Source organism: Mus pahari, chromosome 2 (assembly GCF_900095145.1).
Source record: "Mus pahari chromosome 2, PAHARI_EIJ_v1.1, whole genome shotgun sequence".
In the NCBI taxonomy this organism is placed as follows: domain Eukaryota; kingdom Metazoa; phylum Chordata; class Mammalia; order Rodentia; family Muridae; genus Mus; species Mus pahari.
This window is the reverse complement of record NC_034591.1, coordinates 133683119-133707603: the sequence shown is the minus strand read 5'-3', so window position 1 is coordinate 133707603 and position 24485 is coordinate 133683119. Positions and strand designations below refer to the sequence as shown.

General features: G+C 39.9%; 1 protein-coding gene and 2 pseudogenes across 1 annotated transcript in view; 2 read left to right on the top strand and 1 right to left on the bottom strand.

Moving 5' to 3' along the window:
* Nucleotides 1-1181, bottom strand: part of LOC110316895 — a 2055-nt pseudogene extending 874 nt beyond the window's left edge.
* Csgalnact2 (chondroitin sulfate N-acetylgalactosaminyltransferase 2) overlaps nucleotides 577-24485 on the top strand; it is a 36545-nt gene continuing 12636 nt past the window's right edge. Inside the window, exons 1-6 of the mRNA XM_021189859.1 lie at nucleotides 577-694; nucleotides 12798-13722; nucleotides 16044-16260; nucleotides 17452-17553; nucleotides 20499-20677; nucleotides 21905-21999. Of these exons, the coding sequence (XP_021045518.1) occupies nucleotides 13062-13722; nucleotides 16044-16260; nucleotides 17452-17553; nucleotides 20499-20677; nucleotides 21905-21999 (1254 nt within the window). The 5' untranslated portion in view covers nucleotides 577-694; nucleotides 12798-13061. The remainder of the gene's footprint in view (nucleotides 695-12797; nucleotides 13723-16043; nucleotides 16261-17451; nucleotides 17554-20498; nucleotides 20678-21904; nucleotides 22000-24485) is intronic.
* LOC110316075 lies at nucleotides 22829-23619 on the top strand (annotated as a pseudogene).

The following is a 24485-nucleotide window of genomic DNA, read 5'->3' as shown; positions in this document are numbered from 1 at the left end:
ACACACACACACACACACACACACACACAGTACATTACATGCAGCAAATGGAATTGTTTTAAGTAAAACACGTAAGAATCTCTTCAGTGTCCAGTACCGATCTTCCCTGAGAAGGCACGTTGGCTATCCTCAGTCTCCCACTAGTCAGCTCTCTGCCAGGTTAGCATTTATGTGAGGATTAGCCACGTGTGTCTAGTTAAGTGTCTCTAGTGCATGATGTTCCCAGGCTATCCCACAAGGCTTGAGCACCCATCTCAGTTATTGTTTGTTTGTTTGTTTGTTTGTTTTTAGATGAATCAACTAACTCTGTCATCTGTGGAGCTTTCTGTGCAGGGCACAGGACAGAAGAGGGAGGAATGGGCGTGTCCTGTCCGGAAAGAGGAAGGCCTGGCCCTGGAGGGCGGGACTAGCCAGTGGGAGGCGGGACCTGAATGTAGAGAGCGGAACCTGATTGTGGAGGGCGGAGCCGGGCTGCGGTGGGCTGGGTCTGGCCCTGGAGGGCGGAGCCTAGCCCTGGAGGGCGGGGCCTGGCCGCGGAGGCGGGCGCGCGACGGCAAGCCACCCTCATTTCCTTCATTTCCTCGCGCGCGCCGGAAGTGGCGGTGCTCCGCGGCGGCGCGCCGGGCCGGCCCCGCGCAGGGCGCTGGCCAAGTGTGCAGGTCCCCAGAGGCGGCGACGCTGGGCGGCGGGCGCGGTGAGTACCGCCGTGTCGTGCCGCGCCTCTGGGCGGCGGGCGGGTCCCCTCGGACGAGCCCTCCGGGACGCCGCTGGGCGCGGCGCTGTCTTGACGCGCCCTCCCGAGGCTGGTCCCGTTTTGGTGACCGCTGCTGCCAGGGACCGCTGGTTTGCGTGTCAGGGTTTTGTTTTGTTTTTTTGTTTGTTTGTTTGTTTTTAAACCTCCTCGTCATCATCTCTGTTGAGTGGCTAAACTTTTTACTGTGGGGTTGAACGCGCCAAATGGCAGCAGCCGTCCTGCCTCTGACAAAACGCCCCCCTTTAAAAGATGCTCTTGGAGTAGGAATTGGTGATCGCTGGAACCTGGGAAAAACAAAAACAAAAACGGAGAACTGTCAGAAGGACCAGATAGTTTAGAAAAATTCCTGCATTTCTGAGCAAGTGGCTGGGTGATTTGTCAAATACCACAGCGGTGCGTGTGTTTGTGACGCTGACATTGGCGGCATGACAGTTTGGTTACAAATCTAAAGCTTTTCTTCTTAAGTCCTCGTTAAATCTGAAGGTGTGCTTTAGCTTGCTTTTGAAATGTACATGCAGTGTCCTGACAGTTCATGCCACTGAAGGCCCCTGGGCCTTTAACTCCTTGGGGATTAATGCCATCTCTTAAAGGTGTATTAAAAAAGCACCTTCGATTTCCGAGGTAATAAAAAAAAAGTGTTCTGTGGCATAATATTCGGGAATATTTGCTACTATCTTCTTTAAATTATGTGACTAAAAGAATACAAAAAGGATGTTGTGTGTTCAGTATATGAGGCTTAGAAGAGTTGATATTAAACAACCAGCTTTAGTTTCAGATAATTAAGAAATTATCTTTTATCCATCTACACTCCTTTTGTAGAGGTGTAAAATATAAAAGACGTCAACAAATGCGTAAAAATGAACTGTCAGTGAATCTTTACACACTTCTTACCTTGTCTGCTGCAACACACATCAGATTTTAATTGTACGGCATTCCCATAGTGCTCTGCTTCTTCCAAATAGGTTACCCCTGCTTCCCCATTAGAGTTCTGACTTCTCTCATCAGCCATTAGTTTGGACGATTTTAAGCTTCATGTTAATGGAGTTAATATATAGTATTCTCAGAATATTGCTGTGGAAGTCACCTTTCATGTTTTTTGATATGATATCATTCATATCATGGTAATGGGTGTTGATAATTCTTTCTTACTGTGTAATGTGCCATTCTGTGATGCGATTGTTCTTCTGTTCATGAACATGCGTGCTTCCAGACTTGTGTATTATTTGTTTTAGATTTTAGGAATGTTATAACATTCTTGTGAATTTCTTAGTATGTGAATACATTTCTGTCAGATGTAAAATGACTGAGACCTACAATAGGGAAAACAATTACATCCTAACTAATGTGTACTCTTTCTTTTTTAAAAGATTATCTTAACTAATACAGTAGTGAAGGTTGGTTTTGGCATGGTGGTGCACACCTTTAATCCCAGCACTCAGGAGGCAGAGGAAAGTGTATCTCTGTGAGTTCCAGGCCAGCCAAGAATATACCCTGAGACCCTGTCTCAAATAAACACATATATATTCATTAAGCTACTATTTCCACTTTTTTTTTTAAGATTTATTTATTTATTATATGTAAGTACACTGTAGCTGTCTTCAGACACTCCAGAAGAGGGCGTCAGATCTTGTTAAGGATGGTTATGAGCCACCATGTGATTGCTGGGATTTGAACTCCAGACCTTCAGAAGAGCAGTCGGGTGCTCTTACCCACTGAGCCATCTCACCAGCCTATTTCCACTTTGTATTGGCACAAGAGACAATCTTCTCGAAGACTCATTACATTTAACTGTCTTTTACCCACAAGTCAGTTAGAGCAGGCCATGATATGACTGTTCAATTTGATAACAGTTAGGTAAGAACCATGTTGCTCAAGTTAGTGGTTGTTAGGGGAAGTGTGGTAGCTGGTAGGGGAAATGAAGCTCCAAAGGATAGCACTAAAAATGGGTTAGAAAAATCGAGATCTCAAGACATAGTTATTGTCACTCCACAAGTACTAGGTGTAAGTATAAAGTTGAATTATAAGGTTAGTTTCAGATGTGGATTTTTTTATATTGGTATTGTTATTTAAATAACAGAACAACAATCACTAAATATCTGTAGGAAGCCAGCATGTCATTTGCACAAATTCAAGAAGAAGCTGAGTTTTAAGCATTAGTATCCTCAAGTTTGGAAAGGTGCTTTGCACACTGAACACGCACACACACACACACACACATACACACACACACACACACACACACACACTCAGTTTTGGAATATTGAAACACAGAAAGCAACAAAGAATACCTAAGACACAGGTCTGGAACAGCTAATAAACACATACACACATACAGAGAGAGAGCCAGACAGAGAGACAGACAGACATCAGGGAACAGGACAGGATACTGGCAAGCATAGATCAACCTTTCCCTTTCTAATTTCTGGTTTTCTCCTCTGTGGGCAGAGATAATCTGAAAGTATGACCTTTTAGAGAACATGTGGAAAGGTACCTGTGCTAACAGCTCCTGGATTCCACTCTCCTACCAACACACAGAAGATGCCTAATATGTATCAAAGAAATAATGATATTTCTAAAAGCAGAAGTATAGAAGTTTATGAGTAAGTTGATACACCAAAATTCTTAATATTGTTGAAGATACATCCTAATAAAAAATTTAAACTATGGAGAAAATTTATATAATTTTATAAGCTTCCAAAGATAATGTTTTGTTTATTCATAAAGGAATAGAAATCAGTTTTTTAGACATTGTATGATGGCAGTATAGTGTTCTAAAGTGTCCATGGGAGCAGGTATGGTCATTCATGTGTGCAATCCCAGCACTCTGTTGATGATTGAATTAACAATTGTGAATTCTAGGCCAGCCGTGGATACATTAGGAGATTCTGTCCCAGAAAATAAACCAAACAACAAAAGATGCCCATAGGACTATTTTGAATTTGCAATCTTATCTCTAACTCAAATCATTTGACACACATCCAGTAGAGTATAAATACAGAATATACTGTATCAAAATGAAAAATTTAGAAAAAATATGGAGTTCAAAGAAAGCAGTAAAACTTATTTCTTAGTTCCAAGTTGTAGACAAATTTAAGAAATTTAATGTAATACTTAAAGTCCTTTTGGGGGTGCTTTTGTTTTTGTTTGCTTTTCATGACAGGGTTTCTTTNTGTTACTCTGACCATCCTGGAACTTGAGACTAGACTGTCCTTAAACTCAAGAGATCTACCTGCCTCTACCTTCCTTGAGTGCTAAGGTTAAAGGTGTGTGCCACCATGCCCAGCCTGAATTTTTAAGTCTTTAATAAACTTTAATGTGTCAGTCAGCTTTCTTGTATTGGGACAAAAGACCTAAAATAGAAGGGAAAGGTTTTTTGTTTTTTTTTTTCCCTTGAAGTCTCAGCTTGTTCACTTGGTCCTGTTGCTTTGGGTCTGTGGCAATATAGTCAACATGGTGGCAGGAATATATGGCTTGCCTTGATCCAAACAACAAAGAGAGTGAGGAAGGACCCAAACTCCAGTATTCCCCACCCCAAGAGCACACTCCCAGTCACCTAGCTTCCTTCTGCTGTTCCCTAAGTAGTGCTAATGGTTTTGTTCCTCCAATAGCACCATAGACTTGAAGCCAAGGCTTTACACATTTGGAGGGACATTCCAGACCTAAGAGCAGTTGGAAAGTAGACAATAGGTAAAGGTATATTGGAAGCTTATCCTGGACAAGGGACAAGTTGCATAAACTAATTACATTGAAGGGAATTTAGGCAGCAGTTCTGTTTCAAGGATTTGTCCGTTAGTGAAATACTGTGCTCAGAGTTGGGTATATGAAAGCCAATCATGCTAAGATGTTTAATTGTGGCAAAAGATTTTGGAACGATACACAAAATTTGGTGGGGGGAGGCGGGGTGAGATGGGAGAGAGACTTTCAACTGTATACCCTTAATTCACATTTAACTTTTTTATCCTATGCACTTACTTTATGATATTTTAGAGTAACAACCCTTTCTCTTTTAGAGCTGGGGTGGTAATGTACAACTGTAGCCCAGCCTTCTAGGAGGTTGAGGCAGGACATTCACTTGAGTTCAGGAGTTTAGTTGGAGCAACATAGAGAGAGGCTGAGTCTCTGGAGAGCTTAGTGGTCCGGTCACCGAGCCTACAATGACCTGTGGCCCAAGTGGAGGGTTATAGTTCTAAATGCTGTGGGAAGATTACATGAAGTTCAGACTTTAGTGTGGAAACTCAACTCTTTCTGAAATTTCTGTATAGTCTGTGGCTATATTTGTGCTACAAAGGCAGAGTTGACTGACTGTGACACTCTTTGACCTAAAATGTTTGCTTACCTCAGTTTAGAGGCCAGATAAAGACCTATCTACATAAAGGCATTTTGTGTATGAGGAACCTGACATTTCAAAGGATTGTAAAATGAGTAATGAAACTTGCTAATCTGCATGAGAAATAAGGTGTGAATTTTGTATTAGGATTACGTCCAGTAGAGAGGTTAAAACTGAAAAGTCATGTAGGGAAAAAAATTACAAAGCGGAAAACAATGCCTGACGGTTACTGAGTACTAGTGCCTGGTGGGGTTCCTTAGCTGTTGAGGAGTCCTCCAGGGAAAGTTCTATAGCCATCCCCGCTTAGATGAGGAAACTAACGCTCGCAGAGATGGAGGAAGTTGCCATGTAGAGCAGATATTGGGGTTTTGGCTGTCCAGCTCTGAAGCCACTTATATAGACAAGAACTGAGAAAAGTAATTGGCAACATATTAATGCCTTTTTATAGGTATTATCTGTGTTGAAAGAAGTATCTGTTTCATTTAAATATTCTACTGTAGAAATGTCTGTAGTTTGTTTCATCCTCCCTATCCTTTTTCAATAAATTGCTTGTATTTCATTTTTTAAAATTATTTTAAGAGTATGATATTTTGCCTGCATGCATGTCAATGCACCATGGAGGCCAGAAAACAGCATCAGATCCCCTGGAACTGGAGTTACAGACAGTTGGGAGCTGCTATATGGGTGCTAGGAGTTGAACCCAAGTTCTCTGGAAGAGCAGCAGGTACTCTTAATCATTGGGTCATCACTCCAGCCCTAAATTGCTTTTTATTTTTATTCTCCTATTTCATAAACATATCTTATGCATGTGACATTATATACTAATATTGAGAATTGTATAGTAAAAAAAATCTTAAAAGTAAAATTATAGATTACTGAAAGAGTATATGCATTTTTTATTAAATCTGTTCCACAAAAAGGAGTGCATGTACATGCATACATAAAAATCTAGTTTGCCCTTAATTAAAGGAATCATAATGTCTTGGAAGAAAATCGGCTATCCAGAGGCTAGTAAAACTGCATCCCACTCTAGCAGGGGACTTGAGTTTGGTTTCAGCACCACACTGGGAATTCATATCTGCTTGGAATTCCAGTTCTAGAGAGTCTGACACCTATTACCTTAGGGATACCTGTACTAACACATACACACACACACACACACACACACACACACACACACGTGCGCACGCTCGCACACATACAATTAAAAGTAATAAACTTTTAAAAATTGGTTATCTAGGCAAACTGCCTTATTTTATAAAAGAAGTCCAGAGAGGTTAAACATTATGCCCAAGATTACATAACTGTTATGTAGCTGACTTGATTCTCAAACTCATTTTTCTACCACAGAGTGGCTCATTTTGTGCCATTGTTTGGCCAACATTCAAGAATTATGAATATAGTTTTCTCCAGAAACACCTTATCAGAAGGCTCCCATGGCTGTTATTCTTGGTACTCAGCACAGTACTTGGTATACAGTAGGTGCTCAAGTATTTATGGAATAAGTACTGCTTTCTGATGACAATCCCTTTGGTTTTAAATACTTAAACTTTGTAAGTTCTTAAAAAGTAAATGGTTCTAATCCCCTCCTTCCCAGATACTTATACTTTATAATATTATTCTGATAGTGGTCATGCCTTTCAGATAATTCTGTGACTTTATTACTATGTAATAATAATAATAACTTAAAAATCGCTGTGGTAGCCTACATATATAATCCCAGCACTTGGGAGCCTGAGGCAGAAGGATTGCCATACATTTGAAGCCTTCCTGGGCTGCAGAATGAGACCTGGCCACAAAACCCAAACCAAACCAACCAAACAAAACAAACCAGCCAAGCATGGCAGCATGCCTTTAATCCCAGAGGGGAATCTCTGTGAGTTTGAGGCCAGCATAGTGAATTGGGCTATGTAGAGAGACCTTGACTCAAGAAGGAGGAGAAGGAAGGAGAAGGACAAGGAAGACTAAAAATGAGGTTTTATTTTTTTAAAAACTTACAGGAAGAAACCAGTTACCAGTGTAGTGTTACATTGCTGGTGCTTTACATTGCTTTTTCTAGATCCGTTTTTCTTCTGTCGAAAGACTTATAGTACATATGTAATGGTAATGAGTTCTTTGACCTTATATTTATGTCTGAATAAAAATATTTCTTTTTGAAAGATTCTTTTGATGAATCCTATACCAACTCAGATGGTAGAGTGGAGAACTGTAGCGAGCACTCACAAAGGTTATTTTGCTGAGAATAGAATTCTAGTTTGGCCTTTTTTAGTATTTAAATGTTTTAGACTTACTTGTTTTATTTTATATGTATGATTGTTTTGCCTGTATATAGGTGTGTGTGCCATATAAGTGCCTGGTGCCCTTAGAGNTGAGAAGAAGTCATGGGTCTCCTGGAACTGGAATTACTGTGGTTGCAAGCCACAATGTAGGTGGGAACTGAACCTAGGTTCTCTGTAAGAGCAGCAAGTGCTCTGAACTGCTGAGTCACCTCCCTAGCTCTGCCTTCAAGTATTTAAAAGGTCACTCCACTTTTTCTCACTTGTATTGTTTCTAAGAGTTTATTTTGTTTCATTAATCTTTTTGAGACTTCATTTTTATTTTTTTGTGTGAGTGTTGTCTGCATATATATCAGTGCACCACGTGTGGGCAGTATCCAAGGAGGCCTGAGAGGGTCCTCTAGGATGGCAGTTCCAGATGCTTGTGAGCTTCCCTTCAGGTGCTGTGAGCAGTGTTCTTAGCCACTGAGCCATCTCTCCAGCTCCAGCCCGCACAGGACTGCGTTACTGTTGGCCTTGTTCCTTATATGTGATGCTCTTTTTTTTTTTTTTTTTTTTTCCATAGCTACTGTTAAGGTTGTCTAAAAATAGTTTGAACTGTTTTTTCATGAGAGCCCATAATTTCTTTATTACTCTTATATTTGGGATGGATGGAGCTGCTTAGATCTTTTTGTAGTTTTCATAAAATCAGGAGATTTTCAGCCTTATTTTTTATATGTCTTTTAATTCCTCCACCTTTTGTGGACTCTAATCACAAAATTTCTAGCTGCTTGAAGTTACCACATATTTACTTTATCTGTTTATATTTCTTTTTTCCCTCCTGTTTCTATTGCTTCGTCTCTAATTAACTAAAAAATTTCTTCTAAATTATCTAAGCTACTTTGTTATGATTTGAGTATAAAATCTCCCATTCCCATCCCCAGTCCCTAGACAGGCTCATGGATTGAGCTCAGTCCCCAGTGTGTGATACTTTTGTGGAATTTTTAGATAGGGCCTTATTGGTAAGAGTAGATTGGTGTGGGTAGGCCTTTGAAAGATTCCCACACCTCGTTCCAGTCTCCCTTTCCTGGCTTCCTGCCCCAAGCTGTGTGGACAGCTGGTGCCTTGCAATTCCACAACCATCAACAGTGACATACCTCCCTCCACCAAGATGGACTGAAATCTCTCTGAACTGGGAGCCAAATTAAGCCCTTCCTCCCAGAACTTGTTTCTATACAATATTTTGTCATATGATCAGAAAAGTCACTGATAATATGCTTTTCTTTATCTCAGACTTTGAAATTTTCATCTGTGTCAGCAGCACTAAATCAGCTTTAATTAATGATATTTTGATATTTTTCAAAATGGCTGGTCATTTTTGTTTTATTTTGTTTGTTTCTTTCCTTTTTTTTGAGACAGATCTCAGGTACCTGAAGCTGGCTTTATAATTCCTATGTAGCTGAGGTTGGCCTTGATATATTTATTTATTTATTTATTGTTAGTTAGTTATTTTTTTTTTTTACTGGATATTTTCTTTATTTACATTTCAAATGTTATCCCCTTTTCAGGTCTCCCCTCTGGAACCCCCCATCCCATTCCCCCTCCCCCTGCCTCTATGAGGGTACTCCCCCACCACCTACTCACTCTGCCCTGGCATTCCCCTACAATGGGGCATCAAACCCCCTCAGGCCCCAGGGTGGTTCCTCCCACTTATGTCCAACAACGCCATCCTCTGCCACATATGTGTCTGGAGCCATGAGTTCCTCCATGTGTGTACTCTTTGGTTGGTGGTCCAGTCCCTGGGATCTCCGGGAGGTCTGGCTGGTTGACACTGTTACTCCCCGTGATGGGGCTGCAAACCGAGGTTGGCCTTGAACTCCTGATCTTCTTCTCTCTACTACCCAAGTGTTAGGGTTGCTAGTGTGTACCACCATACATAGAGTAATTTTTTTGTGAATGTCAGATATTGTGAATTGTATTTTGTTGTATGCTAAATGTTTTATATTCTTATAAATATTCTTGAAAATTATGGTATTATATGGAAAAATTTACTTCTTTCAGGATTTGTTTTTAATATTTGTTTGGCAGGACATAAATGAATGTTTATAGTTAGTAATTTCCCATTACTGAGGCAAGCCTTTTTTTGAATAACCAGTTCCCCATGAAGTTAAAATTTTCAGTCTGTCTGCTAGGAGCTTATACTATTAGTGGTCTTATATAAATGCTGGGTTTGTGTCCTCTAGTTTTTTTATAGTCTTTTCCTTGGCTTATTTCTTTATAAGCCCACACTAATGAGCAAGTACTCTGCTGAATACCCAGAGGATGCCCTCTGTAGGTCTCTGGAGTTGTATACTTTGAACCCTTACTGCCTTGGTCTTTTCAGACAGTTGGGTCCATCCTGTCAACTCAGAGAATCTTCTGGATTCTGCTTAGGCTTGCCCTCCTGAATTATACATATATACATACATACATGAATATCAGAAACAGTTTCAGTAGGATGGGTAATCATTTTTGTTTCATTTTCCAAGAGTCACTACACTTTATTTACTGATGTTCAACATCTGGAAAACTGTTGTTTCGTATTTTGTAGTGTTCGCAGGGGCTAGTTGATTTAGTTGTTTCAAACATAAAAATAAACCTGGTTCCTGTTATTCCATCTTGGGATGAAGTCTTAGTCTCTTTTTGAGTTGGAATTGATTCCTCTTATAAATTCTTTCCACTAACTCTAAATATATTTCTTTTTTTGTCTTATATACCTTTAGTGTCTTATTTTCTTGTCACCACAGTATTTTATTCCTTTAGCTCTTCAGGCATTTCGCTGTGTTTAGGACGTTGGTTGAATTAACTCTGAGATGTGAGTGAACATCATATGTATAATACATGCACAGTGCACAGAAAATGGAATCAAGATGTAATAGCAGAAAGGGGTGTGTGCATGTGGGTGGGGTGTGTGTGCATGTACATGAGTGCAGGGTGTGTGTGTGTGTGTGTGTGTGTGTGTGTGTTTGTGTGTGTTTGTGTTGCGCCTAAGACCTCATGCATGCTTGCAAATTCTCCACCACTGAACTGTAATTCTAGCTCATCTAAGATTCTTTAGTATCTTCAAACTGTTATAATCTGGTCTTGTAGTATGTGATCAAAGAGTTCCTTTTAGAAATGAGGCAAGTAAAGATTTAAACAACTACCACAGAGTTATGCAAGTACATTCTAAAAAGTTAATTACGGCAGCTCTTCTTTCATATCAATAGAAATTAACTGCAACACACCAATATTTATAAACCTATGTTTTTATTAAAATGAGAGATCACCTTAGTTTTAATGCTTCCACTTAGTGGTTATATAACCTTATTTAAATCTGTTCATTTCTGAACAATTTTTCTTCTATAAAATGAAATTAATACTACCACTATCCTGAAAGGATTGTATAGAATATATGAAAAGTGCATTTTAAACTAGCATCTTTTAAGATTTTTTTATTACAACCCAATTATTACTATCTTCTATATACCTAGAGGTCCCATACGTGTGTATTTATCTTTATATATATGTGTGTGTGTGCGCGCACACATATATATATACACATACATATACATTTAATCACAACGTAAAACTTACTGTTACAGTTGATGTTTATTTCTTTTTCATTGAAAAGTAAAGTGACCCATTATGAATTATAAGTCATTGAAGAAAATATATTGTCTCTATAAAGGAAAAGACTATAAGGTGACCTACTAATAAAAGGCTGTCGTCCATAGGGCATATGTTGCTTTATGATCAAGTTATACCTCAAAACCATTTGAGTATATTGTAACAGTTAAGTAAGTCAATCTTTATTAACAGTTTTTGGTTTTGATCTTATTTTTTTCAAGGACACATCTCACTATGCAGTCTTGGCTATTCCAGAACTTACTAGATAGATCAGGCTGGCCTTAAACTCACAGAGATCCACCTGCCTTGGCCTCCCAAGAACTGGGATTAAAAGTGTGTGCCATCATGCCTGACTTACTAACATAACAGCTTATGAAAAATTATGTTTCTACTTTTTCAAATGTAGCCTTTCTTTTCCCTAACAAGTAAGATAGTAGTAACTTAAATAGTTAAGAAATATCCCTCAATTTATTTTTTTCAGTAATGACATTTAAATGGTTCTTATATTAAGTATTATATGTTTTGAAGAATGGCAAATCCTTAGAACTAGTATTAGCTTTGCATTTTCTTTTAGTTAATTCGTTAAAATTTAAAACTATTCCCATTTTCTCCAACATTTAAATGAGATTTACAATCAGATGTCATAAGACAGTCAATTAAATTTTTCAGGATACTTGGTAGTCATTTGGTTTACTAAATTAACACATGGCTTAGGGAAATTAAGCCCACTATTTGTGGTCTAATAGTAATAAAGAGTTTTAATTTTGACTACATTTTAATGCAAATGTGATATAAATCACAAAAAATATATGATGCAGAATTTTCTGGAGAAGACACCCAGGTTTTCCTAGTGACTGCAAAGACAAGTAACTAGGATGAGGACAGCTTCCAAGGCTGTGTGTGCCGCAGAAGGCATTCCTGTAAGCTGTGGCTGTTATGTCACATTATCCTGCTCAGAAGCGCTTGGTTGGAGTGGAGTTCTGTTTGCAGCAGAGGACTTCTTGCCTCTCCTTGCCTGAGTTTAATCTCTTCTATTTCTAGAGTTAATAATCCTAGAACTAGACTGGAAGAGCTCACAGACTGATTGGAGCATGAAAGGTAGCATGTAGTGTTATAAATTTACCGTTTTTCTCTAGGCACACAAACATAATTAAATCATTTGTGGTTTTTCTCTATATCAACTCCAGATCTTCCAGAATTGTAAGGAATCTTGCTGTGTCATACAGTGGAAAGTGATCTAATGCTCAAGTAATCTCCCAGAGAACTTTGGATGTAAAAATGTTTTGAATGTGTTTTCCAGATGTCTGTGACCGTTTGAAATTGTACCCCACCCCGCTTGATTGAAATTAATGAGCAAGATTATTTGAGTATAACTGGAGGAACTTTCTCTTGCAGCAAATCATTATTGCTATAATAAGATTACTTATAGAAATCCAGTTCCCACATATTGCATGCTTTTGTTGAGAAGTGGTGTGTTAATAACGAGTTATAAGCAGCATGATTTTAAAATAATTTAATTATTAATTATTGAAAACTGAACGTAATTGTACTCTATATAATTTGGATGCTGCTTGGTCCAAGAGGTAAAAAGTGTTTAAACAAACTGGCTTAAAATTTTATACACAATATGTTAGTATTTTGTGTGGTGTTTTTCTGAATATTTTCTTCCAGTGCTTACCAATTACTCTAAATTATATTACCATCTCCATGGAACACTGCATATAGTAGTAACATAGCCAAGCTTATTGAAGCTGCCAACAAGGATATACTTAAAGAAACAAAATTCTGATTGACTCTGATCTGTTTCTTTCAGAAAAGTCACCACCCAGATAATGGATTTTATAGATCAGATTGCTTAGTGTGGATATCATGGTAACAATACAGGAAGTACTGTTAATTTCTCACTTCTGCTAAGTAGTCATGACTACTGAAGAAAGAATCTTTTAAAACTACAACAGAGTTCACTTGGGTACCTCTTATGGAAATCCTAATTTTGTTTTTACTTTTTGGTAATTTTTTGCTAAAGTCATGAGCAAGCAGAGGGCTTGTCCTGTCAGGCAAACACACTCTGGTGAGAATGTCTAGAAGAGGATCGATTCTGCACAGCCGGACCCAGTGGCTGCTATTGGGCCTTGCTTTGCTCTTCAGTTTAGTATTATTTATGTACCTCCTGGAATGTGCCCCCCAGACTGATGGAAATGCTTCTCTTCCTGGTGTTGTTAGAGAAAATTATGGTAAAGAATATTACCAGGCCCTCCTACAGGAGCAAGAAGAACATTACCAAACCAGGGCAACCAGTCTGAAACGCCAGATTGCCCAGCTAAAGCAAGAATTACAAGATATGAGTGAGAAGATGAGAGCCTTGCAAGAGAGAAAGAAGCCAGGGGCTAACAGCATAGGCTATCCTGGCAACAGAGAGCAGACCCCCAGTGACCTCTTAGAGTTCCTTCACTCCCAGATCGACAGAGCTGAAGTTAGCCTAGGAGCCAAACTCCCCAGTGAGTATGGAGTCGTTCCCTTTGAAAGTTTTACTTTAATGAAAGTATTTCAGTTGGAAATGGGTCTCACTCGCCATCCTGAAGAAAAGCCAGTTAGAAAAGACAAACGAGATGAATTGGTAGAAGTTATTGAAGCTGGCTTGGAAGTCATTAATAATCCTGATGAAGATGATGAACAGGAAGATGAGGAGGGCCCTCTTGGAGAGAAACTGATATTTAATGAAAATGACTTCATAGAAGGTAATATGAAAAATATGTTGGTAAGATCCATGCAAGTTGTCATCTGACCTCCATATGTACATACAGACATGCAAATAGAAAAACATTTTTTAATCTTTTGATAAATTCTAATGTTAGTATGACAGCATTCTAGTAGCATATGCAAATATATCATTACTACCACAGTATTAAAGCATTTATATTTTTATCCACTTAACTTCACCAAAAATTTGAACTGGCTTTTGGACAAAGTTAAAATGAGATCATAATAAAAACAAGAATAAGAATTAGGAAAACAGAAAAAGTCTAAGTATAAGAATACCACATTGAAGGGCTCTTGTGGGCCGTGTGATTTGCATTCCTCTCCTATCTGGTGTTGACATTCCTCTTATGTTTTTTTTTTTTTTAAATGGATGAACTAAGGTTCAAAATGTGAAAACTATTTGATAAGGAAGGGAAAACCTAATGCAGTAGGTCAGTGGTTGTTCCACTTTTAGAGAAGTAAATGGTCACAGTATCAAAGGGAATATACAATTTTACATTTGGAAACAAAGAAATAGCACATTTTCATAATACAGCTTACAAAATGGAGATGAGGTCTTTCCTTTATGTGTGTGAGTGCTTTGTCTGCATGTATGTGTACCTAATGTGTGCAGAGCTTGCAGAGACCAGAGGGAGGGGTCTGATTCCTTGCCATTGGACTTACAGTGCTGGGAATCAAACTTGGGTCCTCTGGAAGAGCAGCTGATGCCCTTGACCACTGAGCCATCTCTCCAGCCACAGCATATAGTTTTAAGATGCTATGTAGCTCAAAGGTCATATAAATTTTAGATATTTGTTAGGTTTTTAAAAAAGAAATGTATATTCCTGCCTGTCTCCATACTAATGCCCACTGCTAGGCATTTCAATTCCACTGCAAACAAAACCGTTTTGGCTATGAGTGTTTTTTAAAAGTTTGTTTTGCTGTATTCTATACACAACCTACCACACACAGCATTTTGTTGGACTCCAAACCATCATAGCCATCACTGGCATGACTTCTGAAGTCTGTCGGGCAGAGCACTCTGCTTCGTGTGGGCCCGTCAGCCATCTTCTTCTATATCCCCCTTTTCTGCTACCAAGTCGTGATAATTTTTATTAGTTGTTTCTCTCAAAATTCTTCCAAGTTTCTGGAATGCTTACTTTTTTATTTCACAGCAGAATTGAAAGCTGCAGATGAAATAGGACAGTTAAGTAGCATGTGGCACGTCCTCATTCCCACTCTTTCTTAAAAGCAGGAAATTCTGACAGCTGTGAGCTCTGCCGCTTCTGCTTCTAATTCCCTTAGCTCCTGTAGACTCTGTCCTTTACTTCTCCTCCACTGTGCCATGATTGACTTCTAAGCTACTAGCAACTAAGCAACTTCCATTCCTCTCCCAGGCATTGGTGTAAATGGCATTCCTTCCAGGAAGTGGCCTCTAACCTCAAGCCTAAAAGAGCAGTGCTTTCTGTGTGTTCTTGTCACCTCTACAATGCATCCTCTGTCATAGGACTTGTTGCGTTATATGGTGTTGCCCACTTCCTAGTTGATTTTTCTGTCTAGACTGGGAGCCTTAGGAGAGTTGGGATAAGTCTAACCTTGAGTATTACACTTAAAAAAACATATTGCCCAGTCAACCACCATCCTTTTTTTCTAAACACATCTCAAATCATTGTATTGAAATCTATATTAGTATTCTTTGAATACATACATATATATGTATGTATATATATATATATATATATNTGTGTGTGTGTGTGTGTGTGTGTGTGTGTGAGAGAGAGAGAGAGAGACACATAATATACATGTGCATATATGTATGTGTATGTATATATATATGACACATTACGCATTATATCGTGTTTTTCTGACTTCCTCACTAGACTGGCCCTTCCTCAGAACTGAGACCATACGGTCTCTGTATCATCAATGACTAACATGAAAGTACTTAATTCATCTTTGTTGAATTGAACCAAGTAATACAAGTTTTGACTCTTGGACTCAGAATTTAATATTTCAGAAGCAATTTGTTTAGCACTGTGGCAAAATGGTCCAGTATTAAGGGGAAGGAGTTGTGTGTAGAAAGGAGTAATTACTGTAGCAGGTTATTTTGTGGATTGAATAATATAGCAAAGCTTTTTTACAAACCTTTTCTTCTAAAGAGCAGCTGTTTCTGACTATGCATAGAGGTAGGTATTTCCACACACAGATAAAATCCCAGTAGTCTGGTTAGTACTTTCGATCCTTGCCTGAGTGAAATCTGTATTCCTCTTGAATTTAAATGTTGACATGAACTTGTTTTGTTCCAAACTCTTTGCTTTAGGCTATTATCGCACTGAGAGAGATAAAGGCACGCAATATGAACTGTTTTTTAAGAAAGCGGACCTTATGGAGTACAGACATGTGACCCTCTTCCGCCCTTTTGGACCTCTCATGAAAGTGAAGAATGAGCTGATCGACATTACAAGATCAGTTATTAATATCATTGTGCCACTCGCAGAGAGGACAGAGGCGTTCTCACAGTTTATGCAGAACTTCAGGTAACTCAGAACTTGCAGATTTGGCTAAGTTCTTTACCTTATTTTGTGCAGACTTACTTAATTTATCTTCACCAAGTATAATTACTCACTGTAGAGCTATAGAATAATTATATAAGCTTTATAGGATATTTTTAGATTTTTATTTTTCTCAAAACATGTATGGTGTATTATGTTTCTTGACAGTTTGAACTATGATATAAATTTGAGGGTGACAACTACTTGGAGACTCAATTTGATGACTTTATAGTTGTGCTTGAATTTAAGATAAGCTGCTTTTAAAAAAGATTTATGTGTATGAGTTTCTACTTTCATGTACATATGTGGACAACGTGTACAGTGCCCATGGATGCCAGAAGAAGCCATCACATCCCTGGAACTGGAGTTATAGGTGGTTGTGAACCTCTGTGTAGGCGCTGGGAACCAAATCTGGGTCCTGTGCTAGAGAAACCAGTGTTCTTAACCACTGAGCCATCTCTCTAACCCAGTAAGTTGAACTTTTAAAAGTCAACTATAGCCAGGCGTTGGTGGCGCACGCCTTTAATCCCAGCACTCAGGAGGCAGAGGCAGGCGGATATTTGAGTTCGAGGCCAGCCTGGTGTACAAAGTGAGTTCCAGGACAGCCAGGGCTATACAGAGAAACCCTGTCTCAAAAAACCACACACACACACAAAAAAAGTCAACTATATTGAAGACTAATTTATGTACCATAAAAATTCCATATAGTCTAAAGATAATGTAATGGATATTTGAAGGTTAAGTCATGTTTTCATGACTTTTGACAAATGTGTAAACTCACAAACCACCACCTCAATGAAAAGCTAGAACATTGCCCTCTTCCAGTAAAATCTCTTGACAGCAATTTGAATTTTTGATACTTCCTTGAATAGCGTTTAATTTGCTACTGAAAGCAGTCCCACTGCAGATGTTCCAAAAATGTTTTGAAACATGGCAATAAAGTAGCCATGGCCCTCAGATGGGTTGTATTGACCCACAGACTTTGTTCTTTGCTGTAATATCTCCCAACAATTAAGTGGTATCATCACATTAATATTAACTTACTACTGCATGCAATTGCATTCTGTATTCATAGTGTCTTACTTGTTTTCTTGCCAAAACTTCATGTGATAAATTTCTGAATGAGTTGTGCTTTGTATGTTTTCTTGAACAAATTTTATTTTTCAATTCTGTTAGAGATGTTTGTATTCATCAAGACAAGAGGATTCATCTCACCGTTGTGTATTTTGGGAAAGAAGGACTATCTAAAGTCAAGTCTATTCTAGAATCTGTCTCAAGGTTGGTAAGCCAAAATATAGTGAAGTCCGTAATGCTAAGTGTTAAAGTATGTGAAAAGAGTGAGAATTTCAGATATATAGTGTTTTAAAATCTACTACTATTTTAAAATCTGGCTGAGGGTCTGAGGAGATGCTCAGTCAGCAAAGTGCCACTGTATAAGCATGAGGACCTGAGCCTGAGTCCTCAGAGCCCATGGAAAGCTGGGCATGGAAGCAGGCATATGTAACCCGTGTTCTTATGATAAGACGGCAGGCAGAGACAGAATCTCCAGAAGTGCACAGGCCAACTGAAGTGTTCAGTGACAAACAGAGACCCTGTCCTAAACAATATAGAAGGAAAGAATAACACCAAGATTGTTCTCTGATATTTATATGCATGCACACAAATGTGCACACACATGTGCATGCATACACATCATACACATATTACACACACAAAGTTGTCTGGGCATGTATCTGTGGATGGTTGGTAATGACAGTAAGTTCCCATCTTATGTGACTCTACAATCCATCTTCCTTACTGCTTAGCAGGCAGCCTGGGGTAATCAGGACTATCTGAGCTCTACCTACTTGCCCCCGTTGCTGTATTCTTACAGGTTCTGTTTGCTTTTCTAAATCTTATCTCAGCTTTGATACCATCATCTTACCTTTCTTCCTTCCTGCATACCCATGCTTCTGCTCTCTCCTGAAAATGGTGCTTATATCTCCTAAGTCTTTACAACTCCCACCCGGTTCTGCAGTACACAAGTACACAGTTTTGTTTCTGTTCTTTTACAGCCCAACTTAATGGAAAAGTGGTTCTGCAGTAAGTGGCCTGTGTTGTGCCTGGAACATAATAAGTGTCCAAAGATTTTAATAAATTAGTTAGGAATTCCTTAATTTTCACTCTTTAAAATGGAATTTTCCTCTCCAAATCATGGGGCCTAAATGGAAGTCAATTGTCAAAGTCAGCCTTTTTCTATAATACCCTCTTTGTTGGTTCTTTTAAACTACTTGATAGTGTAATCCTCCTCCTTTAAAAATGATATTAAAATGCATGTATATTTTTATTTTCTTAATGTAAATATGCTGCATTATGTTAGGTTGGTTGTCTGCGCTTACTACACACAACCTGTGTATCTTTCATGGCTTTTTTATCTTTCTGCTGGTTGGAAGCAGCCATTTTTCTTGAATTATTCAGCTACCATGTTGAGTCCCACCTACTATATTCCAGGTATGCTGCCTGAAAGTCTAACTCAGGCAACGGAAAGACATAACAGAGAGAGTAGAGCCTGTCCTTGTCCTGCAAGGGCTTTCACAGCCTTGATGGACATAAATGTGACTTTCCACAACATGGTGGCCCTCTGTGAGCTCAGAATCACACCATTTTCATAGCCCCTGGGCCTACTATCTGAGAGCCATGTATCTTTTTACTGCTAATTGTCTCTGCTGAGTCGCTTTCTACTTGGGACCTTTTCTCTGTCTCCCCCTGGCTAATGCCACAGCCTAATCCCAGACCTCACTTCCCTGCATCCCATTCCCCACTTTTTCATCAGAGAGCTTCAGTGGAGAAAATCCCAGGGAAGAATGTCTTCCCCACCCTTGAGCTACTCAGTCATTGTGCTGAGTGGAGTGGAGGCTTCACAATTGGCCACACTGAAGCCTAGTCCTTAGCCTAGGGAAGTACTGCTGAAGGGTAGGTAGATGAGCCATAGTCTGTGATCAGGGCATCCAGGCTGGCAGTGGGCAATTTCTCAAAAGGAAGGGAGAAATTTATATACCGTAAGATGGAGAGGAGAGTCTGGGTGCCCCGAGCACTCAGTCACTCCATGCATTGTATGAGTCTTCACTTCTTTCTTTCCAGTACCATGTTGTCTTGTTGTAAGAGCAGGCTTCCTCACAGGCCCCCTAGTTCAGTGGCTCTCTAGTAAGGGCCAGGGTACCTAGGGGCCTTACTCAAGGTGAAAGCTGACCCCACTCCTTGCTTCTAAGTCAGCAACTCTGAGGGTAGCTCTCCAGCTTGCCATCAGATGCCTTGAGTCTTCCCTGTGAGAGCCACTGACCTAGAAACCCTGCTGGCTCCTCCCTCCTTCTCAGGTACTCACAGTTGTTTGACCTGGGATGGATGGTGCACTCAGTCTGGCTTTCCTCTCATTCTTCCTGTTGTAGGGCTCCTTGGTGTGACCCCTCTCACTGTTCCCATATGCTTACTCTGACCCAACTACTTTCTCTAAAGTATTCTGTGCTGTTTTACCTCTGTGCTTCTGAGAATCATCTGAAATGGCCTTCTACTCGCAGGCACTAACTTTGGAATTCTACCAAGGTAGAATTCAAGTTCCCCATCTGACATTTAGCTATTGTAGGCACAAGCAATCTCTTCCTGAAACCACTGTTTCTTCATTAATTGAGCAAATATTTATTGAACTACTTGTGAGGGCCAATGCATCGTTTTAATGAACACAAAATCTATTTTGAATGAGTAGTGAGATACACAAGCATGCCACATGATATTAAGGGAAACAGTCGAGGAAGAGAGGGTAGAGATTAGAGAGCCTCCTTCCCACTGCTATCAGGGAAGAGCCTCTGACAATGGAAGGTTTGTGTGAGGACCTGAAAGAGGCTAGGAGAGCACTCTGTGTGGCTCATGGCTATAGAATGCATTGTTACTTACCAGAAACTATGGTTGTGTTTCCATGTGTCTGTTTTTTCCACAGTGCATTTCTAAGACCTCAAAAGGCAATGCACCTTTTAAAATTTGTACCATTAGCATGTTGCTTCAAACGTGGACATTTGGTAAAAATCTATTCCTGATAATGAACAAATGCAAGAAGCTGAAGATTTCCTTCCCCAGTATGAATATAGAGCCAACATAATAAGTTATTTGAAATATTGTAAGTGCTGCTGAAGAAAGGACATTGTCAACCTTTAAATGGGACTTACCAGCTCTTGTTTTTGCTTTCCTCATAGTGAGTCTGATTTTCACAATTACACCTTGGTCTCATTGAACGAAGAATTTAATCGAGGACGAGGACTAAATGTGGGTGCCCGAGCTTGGGACAAGGGAGAGGTCTTGATGTTTTTCTGTGATGTTGATATATATTTCTCAGCTGAATTCCTTAACAGCTGCCGGTTAAATGCTGAGCCAGGTGCGTAAAACTGTCACATGAGCCGAGTGTGTTGCTTAGGGTATCAGTGTGGTCCAGTGGGGGGTCATACTAATCTGAGGAAATACGTCTTCTTTAAACCTTGGGGTGGTTAAAGTTATATTAGGCATAATTTAACTGAAACGATGAGTCGTAAATTGAAACTCTGTCCCTCCGATGTTCAAATCCTTTGTTTTCTTGGAGTCATTCCTGTAGTTCTTCCTGAAGGGAAGTAAGGAAATGCAGGGGGTTGGGGAGATCTTAGTTGTGGATGTTGCCTAGTATATATAAAACCCTAAGGTGGGTGTGGAGGCATGGAGAGGAAGGGAATACACAGGAAGGGAAACCTGGAATTGATGACGAGGAAGCGACTCGGATCAGAAAGAATCACAGATGGTGCAGGGGGAGAGCTGGAAGTTCTTAGTCTCGGGAGATAGTGTGTGCATGCACACGCACTCATGCACACACCTTACACAGGCATGCAGAGGTCCATGTACAAGTAGTGCTTGGTCTCCAGATTAGACATTTTAAAGTGGCTTATGGTGCATTGCTTTATATTATAGATATAAAACAAATTTATAAGTATAAAAAAATAAAGAGGCTGCCATGTAATGGTTCCCTGAGTATTACGGCAGAATACTTGATGCTTGAATATCCGGCTGAAACAAGGGTTCCTCTACTCAGGGAAATGACCTAGTTAGCTGGTGAGGTCCTTCAATGCCATCAGTTTGAATGACAAGGTCTCCTCAGAAGATTCCAGATCTTGGTTTAAATCTGTCTGCAGTTCTGTTTTTACTATTCTTTATATATCTATGCATTGTGCAGTATTCTATGTATTTACTGTTTTTAATGATTTTCTTTGAAGAGTAATAACAGAAATTTTTGAGTTTCTTGGTGCTTGTCAGAAGTTAATTTACATCTGTTACTGGTGCCTAGGGGAAACAGAGTCATCAAGTGGCTCACCTCCTGAGTGGCTGAGGAAGGGATTGCCTTTGTGTTCCTCCTGTGGTAGAAAGGAATAGGGGTGCAGCATCCTTTAGTCTGTTGTTGTTGTCGTTGTTGTTGTTTTGCAGCTTCAGTTTCCGTTTGACCTGTTGTGTGTTATCAAGTGAACATTGGTATTCTATAGTATTGATAAAATTAGCACAATGATAAAAAGAGAACGTCTCCATAGATATAGGAATAAAAGTCCTTCTTCTGTGTGAGATAAACATATATCTTTATTTACAGGTAAAAAAGTGTTTTACCCTGTGGTGTTCAGTCTTTACAACCCTGCCATTGTCTATGCCAACCAGGATGTGCCACCCCCTGTGGAGCAGCAGCTGGTGAGACTTTGTATCTTTGCTTATGAAAGGCTTAATGATTTTTTTCTCGTTTCCTTTGTGTTTGTTGTACAAGTAAAAATAAAGTTTCAATTTTAAAAAATAGACATTCCAATGCCCATAGCCTCTTTTGCATGTCCACCTCAGTGAAGGTTTTCGTTTCTGTTGCTTAAGGCTCAAGTGACAGAAGACACTGACCACAGGAAAGCTTCATGTCCCAGAAGGTCCTGATTATACAGTCACATTTCTGCCAATGTGCTCTAGGAATGCTAAAACTAATATTAATTTTTAAACTCCACTAACTAGAAATTAAAGAATAACTATCAGGGAATAATATGCTATAGGAAATTATGTAGGTTATCATGAAAGGCAGTTGCCATGCATGGAGCCCTATAGTTATTACCTAAGTTGTACTTAAATGAGCTGTTTTGGAAATGTTAAATAAGAATAATATGGCTCACAGAGGTGTTACATACAAAGCTAGTACGTAGAGTTCCTGTGCTTCATCGGCTGTGTTTCTCAGAGTTAGCGCTGTATGTCCCTTCCCTTCTGTGAAGGGCAATATATATACAAATAGGACCAAAGTGACAATCAGTCACTCACATCCACCCTAATCTGATATCCCAAAGCACTTGATCTAGTTAATATTTAAGTGATACTACAGTAAGCAGTAACCACACATAATAGAAAAATGAGTTTAAAAGTTGACAGTAATTCACACATTAGTCACCTTTACTAGGAATACAAGAGCTTTGTGGAAGTAGGGTGAAAAGCAGCTACAGTGCCTAGTGGAGGAGGTAGGAACCCAATTTCCAGAAGCAGCTTGGTAGGCACCATGGCCGGGAACACCACCATGGAGGCGGTAAAGCACAAGATCCAGGTTCTGCAGCAGCAGGCTGATGATGCAGAGGAGAGGGCCAGGAGCCTCCAGCAGGAAGTGGAAGGAGAAAGGCAGGCCTGGGAGCAGGCTGAAGCTGAGGTGGCCTCCTTGAACCACAGGATCCAGCTGGTTGAAGAGGAGCTGAACCGTGCCCAGGAGCGCCTTGCCACTGCTTTGCAGAAACTGGAGGAAGCAGAGAGAAGGCTGCTGATGAGAGTGAGAGAGGTATGAAGGTGATTGAAAATCGGGCTCTAAAAGATGAAGAAAAGATGGAACTCCAGGAAATCCAGCTAAAGGAGGCAAAGCAAATTGCAGAAGAGGCAGACAGGAAGTATAAAGAGGTGGCTCGTAAGTTGGTGATTATTGAAGGAGACTTGAAGGATGAGCAGATCAGACTGATTGACCAGAACCTGAAGTGTCTGAGTGCTGCTAAAGAAAAGTACTCTCAAAAAGAAGACAAGTATGAAGAAGAAATAAAGATTCTTACTGATAAACTCAAGGAGGCAGAGACCCGTGCTGAGTTTGCTGAAAGATCAGTAGCCAAACTGGAGAAGACCATTGATGACTTGGAAGATAAACTGAAGTGCACCAAAGAGGAGCATCTCTGTACACAAAGGATGCTGGACCAGACTTGCTGGAACTGAACAAGATATAGACCTCCCCCATTCCTGCCCCTCGGCCGCTCCTCCCTCTGACCTTGACTCCGAAGGAGGCCAGCCTCCTGAAGCTGACCTTGACACTGAAGGCTGATCTTTTCCCTCCTGCCACCCCCTCTACCCCTCTTATCTTTTCCACAAAACTGTGTCATCCTCTTCCCAGAGTTCCAGTTGGAGGGGAACACCTCCAGCTTTGAACAATATTTAAGGGAATGTGAGCACAATGCAGTGTCTTCAATGCAGTTGTGATATGCACATTGTGATTACTTTTAGTCTTAGCAACCATTTTTAACATTCCAAGCACTTCTGCCGCTTGGAACAGCACATTTTAGCCTAATGGATACTGTCTTGCCATGAAGGAGAAACCCAGGATTAGGCCTGCCTTCCTGAGAGTCAGCAGAGCCCAGTCAGGCTCCACTGTGGGAGACCTTAGTGCTCTGCACCAAGTCTTAGCCAAACAACAGGGGGATTCTAGGAAGTTAGCCAAAAACAAAAAACTGTTCCGGGCTGTGGAGGTTTTCAGCTTTGGTTTCTTTGAACAACTTTACGCTTATTTTTATTTTGTACTTTTTCTATCAGATGTGACCAAATAAGACATTGAGATGTCTGAGACATCCCCACCTCCCAGGGCCTCATGCATGTTAGGCAAGCGTGCTACCTTTCAGCCCCAGCCCTGAGCCCAAACTTGTCGCAGCTCTACCCCTTTCCTAACTGCTCAAAGGTGGATCATGCCACCCTTTAGTGTTGTGGTGACCTCTTAGAGGTCACGTGCCCCCAAGGGAGTCAGAGAAAGGAAAATTATATTTGTGCTACAGATTTAGCCACATGAATATCGTCTCATTGCCCTTTCCTGAAGCTGCGGTCTCTAAAGTGCCATCTCATTGTGCTTTGTATCAGTCAGTGCTGGAGAAATCTTGAATAGCTTATGTGTAAAAAAAAAAAAAAAAAAAAAA